Raw genomic sequence first — 14,555 nt, forward strand, 5'->3', positions numbered from 1 at the left:
TAGTTAACTTGATAAATGCTATAAGTGTGTAAATAAAAACATTGAGGTCTCAAATCCAACTCCTGCCAGTAACGGGAAGTCACGTTGATACACGGAACCTCTCCAATGCTGTCTAGCTCTGGAGTGGAGATCTTATGGGTTGACCGTATTTGGCCATCCTTCCTGCCAGGGCATGACCATTAGGTTGTAAAAGGAACAAACAGATACATGACAAGAAAAGGTTACAAAAATAAAACCTTAATTAAGAAATAAGCTGTGTGTCGATGGTTCTGTTGATATTACATTTTGACAACAATATTTTTTCCTGTTATCTTGTCTAGATCTTTCTTGTTCTAGTTTGGAACTTTGAACTCTATATGATCCCACTTATCATACTCCTGCTCATGGTCTACAACTATGCTTTATTGGCAATGGGAAAGGACAACAGAACGATCTCTATGGTAAGAATTCTATTGCTTCTTTAATCCCTCCCATGCTGAAGCACTGCTTGACGACTGAGACTTTTAGAAGTTTAACCTGGAGGCAAATTCATAGCTTTTACAAAGCTAATCTAATTCTCAACCACCTCCTCCCACAAAACACAGCTCTAACACATCAGTGTTTTATTGTATGTTGACACATTCCTCCCCAGCAAATGCCATATTGAAAATTTTAAAAAATCATCTTATTATGAACATATGAACAAAATAACTGCTCTGTGACACTACCCGTGGGAAGGGGGCTGTATTGTTGTTTTTGAACATTCAAGATGTAAACAATAACGAAGAACTGGAACAGAATGAAAAATAAAACAATGTAAACTGAATACAACCTTGTTGTTAAGAAGAATGGAGAACATACATTGTAAATTATTTACAGGCCAAACATCTTACAGGAGAGCACAGCTCACCTCAGATCATCTCTGGGGGAGGGAGCATCAGAATTTCTGCTACGCATTCATTGTCAATAGTTTGAAATACAATTTGTGAAGCCTTGTTGGGATCTGTCACTCATTGTTAAAAGAGCAAAGCACATGGTTTCCTTTCTGATTCCAAGTACTGTATTGGTTGATGTGTTTTACTCTTCACTATAGCCATAACAATCAAATCCAGGAGGTAACATCGATTAGCCACAGGCTTGTAAATGTTACGATTGTTGTAGCGAGGCTTCTGCTCACCATGTTATTAATTTCAAGCTTACCTTATTACTGGAATAAAACTCCTGATTTGATCTCCACTCTGCTGAGCCTGCTTGTGAACATATGTAAGGATGGGATCAGTCACACTATCAGGACATTTCCTGGTGAAGTAGCCCACAACCACTCACTTTCCATATTCACACATGACGAAAGGCCACATAAGTGGATACATTTTTATCCAAGAAGGTATATGCGTTTGGGACTAATACCCTAATGTACAATTATCATTTTTTAATCGAAGGAAAAATACATGTTGTTTCCTCTATATTCACTGTATTTTTTTTCTCCTCAAATTTTCCTTCCAGTTTTCTTCCCTTTCCTCCCCAATCTTCAGGCAGGATCACAGATCCATTAGTGCAAGTGCCCTCTGAGCTCACCCAAGTGTCTTCTTCATGTGTGGATGCAGTATTTAAATAGTTGTGGGTGATTTCACCAAGGAAAGCATCACAGCTGTGATTCAGTCTATTCTCACGTGTCCCCATACACTGGAGATCAGAAGCAGGATATTTCCTCTCCTGAGTCCATAAAGGCTCCCTAAATGTTGCCTCTTTAAAGTTGAGTATTGATTTGTTTTAGGTAGTTACAGTTTTAAAAATGGCTTTGTTAATCCTAGCTGATTTGGGAAAAAAAGCATTGATGGCTTTGGAGGAGGTCTGCTGTTTTGCCTCTCATTGGGGAATTGGTTGAGGTCCCGGCTGACCCAAGAAAGTCAAAGTGCAAATACCTTTTTAAAAAAATAAATCAATGACCTTCGATTGAAAAAATAGAGACATTTCCCTGTTTCATTTTAATGTTTTCCCTACACTTCAGACTCCCAGTGTCACACACAGAATTCAGGGTGGGGTCCAGCTCGAAGGTTTGTATCACTTGCCCCAGAAACAGTGAGTAGGAAATGCCCCGCAGCAGTGAAGAACCTATCATTATGGCGCAGCCTCATTAATTGTGCATTGGAAGGGGTAGGGCATCATTTAATCAATAAATCAATCAAAATTGCCCCCCATTTCATTGAACCTGACTTAAAAACAACATACTCTGCCTTCTGAAGCACAGATACCAGCAGTCGCCATCTGGTTCCTTTTTCATTAGAGGAAACGTTCGGACTTGGCAGTTGGGCTAATTGAGTACTCAATCGGCCGTCCAGACTTTATAAATCTTCCAAATGTTGGGAATGTGGTGAGTCAACAAGGCTGCAAAAATGTTTCACCCGATTGCTTCAGAAGCATCATTTTAATATTTGATGACTTTATGAATTTAAAACTACTGTAATGACACATTGTTTGTTATCAATTACAATATGAGAAGACGAGCAAATATTCTACAGGTTAGCACTCCATCTAACTTGTTTTTTTGGGAGAAGCGGGTTTGCCGTATTTCTAGTTCCCCTTGTGATGAGGCTGATAGAGTTAATGGAGATGTGTTTACATCATATTTAAAAGCACTCTAGGCTACTTTGAAAGTTCTCCTAGATGAGCATTGACAGATGCTTGGGAAGAGACCACTATCAGTCAGACAGTTATACATGCTGGAAGGGAGAGGATGAGAGAAAGGCAAAAAGAAAGAACCATGGGCAAAAAAATTTCCACTTGGACAGAAATTTGGATTTGATAATCTATTCAAATTAAGACCCAATTTACTTAATTTTAATATTTTGGACTGCAGATACAGGGAAACCTTGTTATAGAGTGGTCAGCTGACCCTGCATTATAAGTGAGGCCAAGGTAAAATGGCCAATTTCCAAACTGCCAGGTTGCCGCTAAGATCACGTTGTATGCATTGCATGCATGTGTGATCTGCTCAGGAAGCACCACTGTTATCACTTTGTGAAGCAAGGCAATTCCTGCGCCCAGGAATCAGAGAAAGTGATGTTTGTGGTACTTCCTGCTCATGTGTGTAATGCACTGGAAATGACTGCATTGACCTGACAAGCCAAAGTTGGCCAATTTTAGCACAAGAAACCCACTAGTCAGTGGCAGAAGCCAAGGGTACTTTGCTTCCGGTTATCATAAATCCGCAGTAGACCTGCTATAAGTAGATGGAGTCCTGTAGCTCAGTGGTTAGACCACTCACCTCGGAAGAGAGAGATCTGGGTTCAATTACCATCGGGGTGAAATGTTGGGCCAGTTTCCTTACTCCGCACGCCTCTGTTTACCTAGCAGTAAGTAGGAACCCGGTTGTCAGACGATTGATTGATTGCTTTTCTAGGAGTAATAATCCTTAAAAAAAAATTAAAAATTGGGTCACTCAATACACGACTGTTTGTGGGACACTGCTATGCACAATTGGCTGCTGTGTTTCACCCACAAAATATACAGTCAATTCACTTTATAATGTATTCTGTGAAACGATTTGAGAACGTCTCAAATACGTGATAAAGCGCTATATCAAATGCAAGCACTATAAGCAAGCCAGTGCTTTATTGAAGAGCATTATTATGCAGTAATTCGAAGAGTTTTGGAGTATGTAGTTTATTGTTTTGGAAAATAAATTGTGAGATTACTTTAGGCAACTTTAATGTATTACCAAATATTTCAACTTTTTTTTCTTGTATTTTGTTTCTGAATATTTTTGATCATACCACAAGGTGATATATAGTTTTTCAACTAGGCTGGCATCTCCATGGCCCAAAAGCTAATTCCTTAATCTATCCAGTTCGACAAGTTTAGTTTAAAAAATTTGGGGGATATTTCAGACATCAAGACACTCACATACGTTTTCCTTCATTAGGGACCACAGGTTAGAATGCTAGGTGAGCATACGTGAGGGCTCCTCCAAGAGTACCAAACCAGTTCAGCTCTAGCAGGGCTAACCCTCAAGTCTGATAAGTCTGATAAATGCATTAGATATGTGACTGCAGTTTGAATCTGCTCGCATCCAATAGTTGAACTTGTGGAGTCCTGTAGCTCAGTGGTTAGAGCACTCGCTTTGCAAGTGAGAGACCTGAGTTCAATTCCAGGCAGGGCGAAACCTTGGGCAAGTTTCCTTACTCCACACGCCTAATAATAATCCCTCCAAAAAAACAAAACAATAATAAATTGGTCATTTTCAATCCATGACTGTTTGTGGGACATTGCTGTGCGCAATTGGCTGCCGCATTCGCCCACAAATATACAGTCAATTCACTTTACAGTGTGTCTGTGAAGCGCTTTGGGACGTCCTCCCGACGTGAAAAGCGCTATATCAAATGCAAGGATTATTATTATTATTATTATTGTGATCAAACAACAAGTAAACAATGGAGTTTTCAGTAAAGTTGTTTCAACATTAATCATTTTTGTACATAAAACGTATCAGTTAGTCCACTCTCGGATATCATATTTGATAATATAAATTAATTGAGAATGTCTGAAAACAATGTATATTTCGAGGCCCCCCCGCCTTAGTGACGAGGAAATTATTTTGGTGTCTGATAAGAGACACCCATTTCTACGTTGAAATTTATATCCAGTCGCCAGTGCAGACGTGATCTTTGCCCTTACACATCATTTCTCACCATGGCCCCCATTGCAAACGAAGCAGACTTTACATGATCTCAACAGGCACGAAAGGCATACTCCATAGAACAGACTGAGCTCTGACAAACTGAGCCACATAATGCAATTTCAGAAAAATGTTCAGTTGAACAAGACAATATGTGTGAACAGTACATACCCTAGTTATTGCTGTTTGCAGATAAGAGTTAATATTTTGTGATATCAGTGCTTGATATCAAACCTGTCAAAAATCATCAAAGAGTCTATGGAGCAGGAAATTTTTTTTGACAAGAGTAAACATATAAAACACTGAACCAATGCAAGATGTTTGACATTTCAGTCAGTATTTTAGTAGTGAACCTTTCTCACAGATACTTGAGTTCCCCTTCTCCTGAACTTTAATCTTCCTTCCTGTACATGTACTATGTGCTCGGGAAGAACAGAAACAAAACAGGAATCAAGCAGTTGAACTCTAACTGACAAAAGAGTTCAGTTGACAGAATTCCATATGCCACCTCTGAAATTTCACAAACAAGCTAAACAGGTCAATCTTGTCACACAGTCTGTGGCTGAGATTCTTAAAGAACCTTGATTTGGCGAAGAAAGCTTGTGCATAAATTTTGTGTTTTGCTGTTAGACAAATTATGAAACGAATAATGATTGTGATGAATCTAACTCCCTGTGAAGCTGTGCTTGTTTATTGGGGTGAAAAATGCAATGTTTCCTAATAGATTCGATGTCACATTAAATCTGTTACGAAACATCCCATTTTTCACCCCGTCAACTTTTAAAGTTTGAGACAGGGACAAGCTGGTGCTAAAACATTTTCCTCATATTTCCTCAGCTGAATCATAATCAATGTGGTTGAATTTGTCAGTGTTCTCTCTCCCATGATGGTGATCCACTGGTGGTAAATTAAAGCATTGGCTTTGTTATCCAAGGACAAGGATTTTCCTGCTTTGGGCAGCCCCCAGCAATGGTGCATCCTGTTGGCAAACGATAATCTGCATAGTGCCTGTCACTGATAGAGTCTGTAGTAACTTTGAATGTAATTCCAGCTGGACGGAAGCCAGTGTGAATTTTTGGATGTTTAACATGATCAGATCTCACCAGGGACTGCAGGGCAATATCAGTCAAGGATTTTGAAAGACATTTCTTTATGTGAATAGTTTTTGGACCATGAGGAGAATGCCTTGGCCTGCTGCCTGCTTATTACAGTGTATTACATAGACTGACGGTCACTAAGCAGGTCTTTGAAACATCTCACTTTTCCACCAAACTTAAACTGATAAAATAGAAAAAAGGAGCCAGCATTCATCTCTCAAAATATACAAAGCCGAGGCATTGCAGCACCAGTAGGTCTGAGCTCAACAATCCCCAAGATGACAACTAGCTGATCTCAACTGATGGCAACAGAAGAGCTGCCAAGCAGAGACTGGCTACTTCTGCACAGGAAGAAAAGGAAACTCACTGTGCTGGTTCAAGAACAGGACAATGGTGGCCTTAAAGCAAGCTGGTCATTTGGCCAGACAAGAATGTGAATTGTACAATGAGACTGAATCAGAGGGAAGTAAACAAATTAAAAATAGAGGGCGAATATGAGTTTATAAATATCTTTTTCTTGAGCCACGCAAGATGAGGACCTCTGAGGCAAGAAGCTAAAACCTTCTGGACTGCAGGTAACTCAAGAAAATAATTTTCCCAAAGCAGAATCATCGAGGAAGGAGAGGCAAGCATCTATGCTTCAACTCCATTGCTATTTGAAAGTTGCTCCAACAGCCCTCTTCTGCCAACTATGGACTTCAGTCGGAGCTAACACTGCTGTCTCCCACCTGGTTCAAACTTTAATCCCAACTTCCATTGATCTCACCCTTCGTTTTGTCACTTCTTCATCCAAACCAATCTAGGGATCTTGTGAGAAGTTCTTCCATTGCTGCCATGATGACTTGATAGAGGTATACAAGAGTATCCTGGCAATAAGTCTTCCTTGGGTTTCTCATCCTTCTGGAGAAGTACACACTGAATGCCTGAAGTTGAAACTCACTAGTTTAGAAGACCCCGAATGTAAATTTGTTGTGTCATGAATTGGTGCTTCAGCAAAGGGCTCCTCATATTTACTAACTTATCACCCGACTGCTGAGTTGATATGATTATAAAGAGTCTGATGTATCTATAATTTTAATCATATACACTGTAGAGTTAGGAGGTGGGTTGATTCCATTTTTAATACATTGTTTGCTAACTATACATGTGGGGGATGCTCATGGTTGGTGGAGCCCACACTAATAGATGTGTGATGATGCTCACATTGAAGAATTCACAATGGTGACAATTATTGTGAAATAATGAATAGTACCTTAACAGGAACTATTCTAGTCACTACATACTCTAATAATATCACAGCTAAATTTGTGGAACAACGTTGTTAATAATTCTGAATGTTAACTTCAAGAACCAACTATAAAAACAATCCTGCAGAGGGAGACAGAGTACATGAAATGACTAATTTCTGCCCGACTAATGAACATCTGCCAAGTCTAACTGAGAAATTCCTTTATCTCAAGGATCTGAGTAATAGATTTCTCTATTGTAAAATACACAGTGAAATTTGCAACAGATGTGTTGTTTATAGTCACCAGTCATCTTGAACAGATCAGAAAAAAAAGAACAAATGAAAAATAAAACATGCAGAGAAGAAATCCTAGCTGCAAAATGTACCTGATTGATATGCTTGGCACAACATCAGTGTGAATTTTCTTTACCCACTGATAGAACAGCATATTGTCACCGAAGTGTGAAGGTCCTCCTGAGCTATCAGTGCCACTACTAAGTGATACTGTGGACAAGGGATTTCTCAGTTGTCACTTGATAAAAGATAATAAAAGGTGTATTTTTCTAAAATGACAGGTTGAAATCCTCTGCCGAATTTGGCACATAAATAGTACTGATGAATCTTGCATTAATAAGCAATGATTATCTCCAAAGTAGTGCAGAAAAGTCTTCTTTAAATGAAAACATTCACCCATAGTTACTTGAATGGGATTCTTGCATTCACAAAGGGTTCATTGTATTCCTGCTCCCATCTGCACATTCACAAGCCTTAACTACTAACAGCTTCACTGGTACTAATGTGACACATTGAGCAATCAAATCAAACAGTATCAGACTGTGTTTCTTTAACTTTTTCTCTCCAAACCAGCACCACCTGCCTGCAGCTTCTCTTTGCACCATGCGGTACATATGGTAGTGGATTAAAATCCACACAACTACAATTCTTCATTTTGATTGACTGTGTCTTTTATACCCAGTGATGCACTCTTATAGTCTCACTACTATGTGATCATTTCCTTGATGTATGTAACTACATTAAAGGAGATTTCAGATACTGGGAGTAAATGAAGCCTTTCAGTGATATTAATCAAACCAGACTCGCTTTTGTTTAAATAATTTGAATTTATAGGGTTTTTTTGATTCAGATATAATTGTGTTTGCACATGAGTTGCTTTTGTTGGCTTGTTCAGTATTACTATGCTTCATTGTCTGGTGTTGTGAGAAGAAATGAGGCTTGCTGAGGTAGAATTCTTAATTGAGTCAATACATGGCTAAATAATAAACCAAAGTCGTCATTCCTATAGCAGAATGATCACCAAGTGCTGCACATGGAGACAGGGAATGAGGACAAGATTTTAAATGGAGAGAAAAAAGACTAGAGCCGGTACTTTCAGTTTAAAGTATTCTCACTAGATATTGGGGTATGAAAGAAAATATTTTCTTGTTATGAGGCATTGCCACTTCTCATTACCTGTAACACCTCCATCCTAGTCCTAGGCTGCATTGATAGCGTCATTGATGGGGATGAGCCAAATATGTCCAGGCTTATATTAAGTTATGGAGTGGGGGACAATCTGAAGTTGCCTGATTCCATGAAAGCATAATACAACATTGTATGCATTAATGCCCAACCTGAGCTTCAATATCCTGGGATGGGGAGGGCGTTCTGGGTTCAATCCTAGGCCAGTCCACAGCACTCACCCCATTAAACTCAATTGAGTCACTCTGGTGCAAATGCAACTTTTGTAACATAACTGGAATGGCTTTGAATGGGGGACCTCCATAAAGTAGAACAGCTTGGATTTTTCGTACAACAAATTTATTCTTTTATATAAAAACAAACCAGGCAAAATACTTTGAACAGAAATTATTCTTTCCGGAGTCTTCTTCCTGTTTAAGTGCAGCATATCATGCACGATTATCATTCATTTTTGATTCTCTGTTAAAAAATGACTTTAAACGAGAAAGTAATAAAAATAGCAAAATTCCTACAGAGTCAGCAGCCAAAAGGTTAATGAGAAGTGGTCATAGGTTAGTAAATCTCTATGGCTTTGGACAAACTGGCTGTGCATTGTAAACCGGACTGATCAAAATGACTAATAACTAGGTTATTGACTCTCTGTGAAGTCAGCTGAACCATAGGTGCTGTGGACTGACCCCAATGTTTCTAGACAGACCTCAATCCATTCGATGTCAATAACCTATTATTACATTTACACACATAAAATGTAAATCAATTGCCGCACAAACATATGTTGTGGTCTATTTATGTACCACGGGTCTTAGAGAAATCAAGTCCAGACTCGCTAGATTAATCGATGTCTAACTCAAATGTTTCTTATCGTGAGTTTTAGAAATAGTCGCTTGACCTCTATCCATTTCAATTTTCAGTAACTTTAAACATTTTGGATTTATTCAGACAGTCCTTTTGAATATTGTTTGAAATGAAAGGGATATTTCCCCCTTCGATAGATTGAAAAGTTGCACAACATTTTCTTTCAGTTACACCGCTCTTATCATAGGGATCAAAGTGTTCTCAAAGCATTTACTCACATAAGATGTTTCACTGCACTGTTGCCCTTACCTTTATTAACAAGTCCACAAATGCCTTATTGCTTGGAAATGACATATTTGTGCAAAACACTTGACTTTTGTTGTGATATCTGCAGTGCTGCAAATATTGTTGAATAGCATTGCATTTTGATTTCTACAGTGGACTTTTGATTTGATAGATTTGAAAAAGATCTGAATTAATTCTTTACATGTATTCATGAAAGATGCTGGTTATTTTCAAAGGCTTTCATAATCTTCCCCCAATCAATTATCATACACTATGTGAAATTAATTGGTGTTCCTTGATATGATTGAGGGGCTACATCAATTATTTAAAGACTTGTGTATCAATTAAATGCCAATCATGTTATGCCTGTACATTTTCACAGGACTGGGTGGCACAGTTGGTTTCATCCTGTTGCCTCTGGGGCTTGAATCTAGCTAGATGAGCTAAACTGCTCTCTCTCTCTCTCCCTCTCAAGTAGCTGTAAGTGTCCTCAATGAAGTTAGTTTGACCAATCCTTTATTCTATTTTCTGATCAATATCAGACTGTGTTCAAATTCACCCAGTCACTGTCATAAATCACATATTGCTATCACACAATTCAATACAGTAAGGAAGGGATCCAATACAATCATTGCCTCAAGTTTAGTTAAGTACATTCGTTTTCTATGAAAAATATTATCTTACAGTTTGAAATCATTACCTTTTTAAAAAAACTTCATCCACTGTTCATCTGGAATCGCTGGTCATGATAACTTGATCAATCTCTCTCTCTCTCCCTGACCCGTGAGGTTGCAAATTGCCAGGATCATACACAGTTAGTCTCTGAACTCCAATGCACAGTGATCAGAAACAGTTGCAATCTCACTGAGAATCTAAACTTCCTTTTGTTGATGCCATTGAATTTCATTACAGTTGGATTCTTCTTCTTAGACCTACCTGTGGCACTATCAGCTCTGTTGAATACCCAGATTACCTTGCTAAGCTACCTAAAACCTTCAATCTTTGTGTCTGTCCACATTCTTTCTCATTGGGCAAGGCATCAACACAAAACTGTGGACCATGTACTTCCAAGCATAGCTATAACAGAAAACTGGTGTTTACATAAATTGGTCTTAACCTTTTTACAACATTGATCTCTAACCACACGTGACTCTCATTATTTGCACATTATGAAATGTTGGGCCTTGGATGTTTCTATTTAGTATCATGTTTGGTGTGCAGGTTGAGTTTAGTGAGTTGCAGTGGTTTTGTTTGACACGTTAGGGTCCAAGCTGAAGAGAGATGAAGTGTATGTGGTTTATGGAACAACAATCACGATTATGCCCAGAGGTATGACATCAAGACCAAACACAAAATGTTTTCAGTTAAGATGCTGTTCAAATAAGGTTGTAATTGTGATTGGAAGTCAAGAAAATCGTGAAACATAGAGGTGAGTTTGCACTATTTCTTAACATGATTTCTTAATTAAGAGATCTGAAAGTGCATGAAGCAAACTTAGGAATGCTGCTCCATCTCAATTTCTTTTTGGAATGGGGGATTTACTTACTTACAGATTTTTGGTTAAGAAATGTTGCAAAATTGACCGCAATATCCTTCTCTCGAAAACGCTTCTTCTTTAAGACTTATAAGTTCACAAGGAGAGAGGTGAAAAAAATCTATGCTTTTACCTAAGTAGCAGATAATATTTGTTGATGAATTATGATTAATTAATTGCACAAGTTGCAATTTAATTTTAGCTGTTTTAAAACAGTAGTGTGTCCAATAATTCAGTTATTCCCCAGCCTATAACCTGTCAGAACATCATTACCTCATTATATTGACTAGTTTGAGGTGCAAATGGAACAGTATTTTCCTAGAGATTCCTGATGCAGGTTTTACTTGAGATATAAATACTCTATGTCCAAACTGCAAATATTGAACAGGATACTGGATAGCCACATTCTGCTCCACGAGGATCAGTGTTGCTGTTAGCTGTGAGATAATTGTTCAGTAATTGTGGTGTGAATCCAGATATGTGTATTTTATTTATTTTTTTACTAAAAGAGTTTTCACCATCTGCCACAAAAAAAATCATTTTGTGCCATTAAAATTGTGTTACTGATCTATTCTTACTTGTTCAGGTCAATTGAATACCTGATAGTATTTCAATAGTGGTTTTAGTTACACAGATCTGTGTGTGCATGTTCTTTAACGATGTTGTTTTCTGCAATTTAAGTCCTGGTGTTGGCTGGAAACAATAAAGAAACTGATACTGAGTGCATCTGTCCACCTAGCCATTTCTGGAATCAATAGCCTGGAGGCCGTGCTTTTATAACTGAAGGACCTAACTTTGGCTGATCACTGAAGCGATCTTTTCATGTGTTTTCACATTGGGAAATCCGATTATTTTAGCGATCAACGTAAAATAGTCCTCAGCGTATCCAATATTCAGTCAACTTTATTTAAACCTATTAAATTCATTGTTTCCTTCTTAGTACTTACATTTACTAAGTTGAGGTGTGAACAGTTGCAAGTGTAGACTATTCCTATTCCTGGTAAACTTGCTGAAAAAGGGGAAGTAGCCCCCATTGCCTCTAAATACTGACCAAGAGTTTGATTGTTCAATCAAAAATATTAGCCTTTTATAATTACAGTACTAAATCATTTTTGGATCATCCCTTTATTGCTATTCTAGTGGTAATGCTTTTATTTGTTTCATAAAATGCCTTTCCCCATCTTGTCTTATTTTCTCCTGTTTTGTAAAGTCGACTCCCAGTGACCACTCTGGCTAAAGGAAGGGCAGGCACTTGGTTCCCAGGTCAATGCCAGATGTCACTGTAGGTGTTTGGGACTGAATGCTCATGTGCATCAATCATTTAGGTTGTTCTCAACTTGTAATTTTCTTTCTGGAGTTCATCTATACTCAGCATATCCATAGATTGAGGTGGCAACATGTGTGTCGGGGATAGGAAAAGGGAAAAGGATTTCCAGGCTGTGAGCGTTTCAATGGTGCAGTTCAATTATGTATCAATATTCCATATTTGGTCCATATCGTACAGTATAAAAATCACCTAGCAGTTACAGTGATGACTTCTCAGACAGATCGTCCCAGATTCAGGTGCCAGGCCTGTTGGACACACATGGAATGAGTTTCCTCAATGTGCAGCTGGGCTGTAGAGCAGAACAATTCCACCTCAGGGAAAAATACTAAAATTGTCTGGTCACATAGCTCAAAGCCCTTCTCATCAGCCATCAGTCATTTGAAGATTTCACTCATAGCTTGTTAAGAAACGGTAGGTTTTGTGCTGCATTAATATTGACTCAATTGCACCACAGCCTTGTCTGGTTCACCATCAAACGAGAGCAACAACTGAGGAAGTACTGCGGGATTCTCCAGTGACTGAGCATGCCAGGAAAATCTTTAAACAAGCAGTGACTCCCCTTTAATATTACTCATATTATCTTTAACTCAAATGAAACATCCTATAACACACAATGAACTGTAATTTGCAAGATTCGCAAAAGCAGATCCTGTTGTATCATAGTCAGCCCTCTGAATTGTATTGTATAAAGCACTTTATACAATACAAAATTACATTTGTGTAGCGCCTTTCATGATAGGAGGACGTCCCAAGATTCTTTATAGAGCCAAAGTGGAAATCCAAGCAAGGTTGGAAGTAGTGGGGAAGGAGAAAGCTGACCAAAGTAGGGGCAAAATGGTAAAGAGAGATGGGAACTGTGAGGCAGAGTGAGCTTTGGAAAGGAATTCCAGAGAGCATGGCCTAGTGATATGAAAGCTCAGATGTCAATAGTAAGACTGAGTTCAAGAGGATCAGCTGAAACACATCCAGGATTTGCTATGTACAGAACATTTTGCAAATCTTGCAAATTAGACCCTTGGAGGCCCAGGGACTTAAAAGACATGTTGTTTTGGTCTCCACAGCACAGAGTTCTTGAATGTCACTAATAATCAGAATAAGGGAAAATTGCAACGACAGTTACTCACAGGCTTCTTTTATGCATTTCCCAGTTTCAGAGTAGCATTGGCAGGAGGTCATTTTCCTGTATTTTTGGCAAGAAATGATGCATAGCATTGAGCAGGGGAATAATAACTAATGTTCTTTAAATATAATTTTTCAGAGTTCCTGTGGCTTTACAGCAGTTCAGGCAGGATGTTGTGCCCCAGTTTTCTTGCTTTCATCTTCCTTTCTCATTGTCAAGGTCCTTGAAAGAGAGGTTAAAATTATATATATAACCAGTGTTATTTAAAAGGCACGTTTTTGTAACCTAAATACTGTGGAATCCAAGTGACAGAGTAGTATAGTGGTTCCTGTTCTTTCTCGATGACTGTTTCACTTTCTTTTTTTCCCTCTCAACAGCAAGAATTAGAGGAGAACTTGATGGAGTATGAGGAAGATGATGGTGTCAAAGTTGACAAGGTAATTATCTTTGGTGCACTTTTCCTTTCCCTCAGGTATCAGTGGCTGTTGTTTTTAGACCTGACTGGGTCCTGCAGACCAGAAAGACTTAGTTGAAGAGTTTGAGTGGAGATAATTGGACAGAGCTGTTTATCATCCTAACAACTAGTGTACATTGGGAAAGGGGAATGCCAGCAATAAATCCTATTCTTTGGCCTGTGACTGGGTTAGACATTTTTTTTGCATGTGTATGTGTGCATACATCAAGCATTAAAAAGTAAATCGGCATGCCTTGCACATTGTGAATTTGGTAAGATCACTGCAGTGAAAGGTTTCTGAAGGACAATTCAGATTTTTAGAATTGTTGCTGTACTTCCTGGAATGACAAGAATACAAGGTTCATCCGATGTCTTCATCAGAGTAATATCTTTCACTTCAGAGTGAAAAACAGCATTTATATTTTCAGTTCTGAATCGCTCTTGCCAGGCGATAAGCTCTGAGAATGAGCATCAAACGCTTGTGCAACTCTCTGTACACTGATGCCAAACACCAGTTACATTTTTAATGGTATTAAAGAGTCAAGAACGCTTTGGAATTTTGTAGGTGAAACCATATTCAGC

General features: G+C 38.5%; 1 protein-coding gene across 3 annotated transcripts in view; it reads left to right on the forward strand.

Annotated features, from left to right (window-relative positions):
* Nucleotides 1–14,555, forward strand: part of mctp1a (multiple C2 domains, transmembrane 1a) — a 251,498-nt gene that overhangs the window by 198,297 nt on the left and 38,646 nt on the right. For all 3 annotated transcript variants that reach the window (XM_007893071.2, XM_007893072.2, XM_007893073.2), the window contains 2 exons: nucleotides 321–440; nucleotides 13,897–13,956. In XM_007893071.2, coding sequence (XP_007891262.1) covers nucleotides 321–440; nucleotides 13,897–13,956 — 180 coding nt within the window. The remainder of the gene's footprint in view (nucleotides 1–320; nucleotides 441–13,896; nucleotides 13,957–14,555) is intronic.

This window comes from Callorhinchus milii, unplaced genomic scaffold (assembly GCF_018977255.1).
Source record: "Callorhinchus milii isolate IMCB2004 unplaced genomic scaffold, IMCB_Cmil_1.0 Scaffold1, whole genome shotgun sequence".
In the NCBI taxonomy this organism is placed as follows: Eukaryota; Metazoa; Chordata; class Chondrichthyes; order Chimaeriformes; family Callorhinchidae; genus Callorhinchus; species Callorhinchus milii.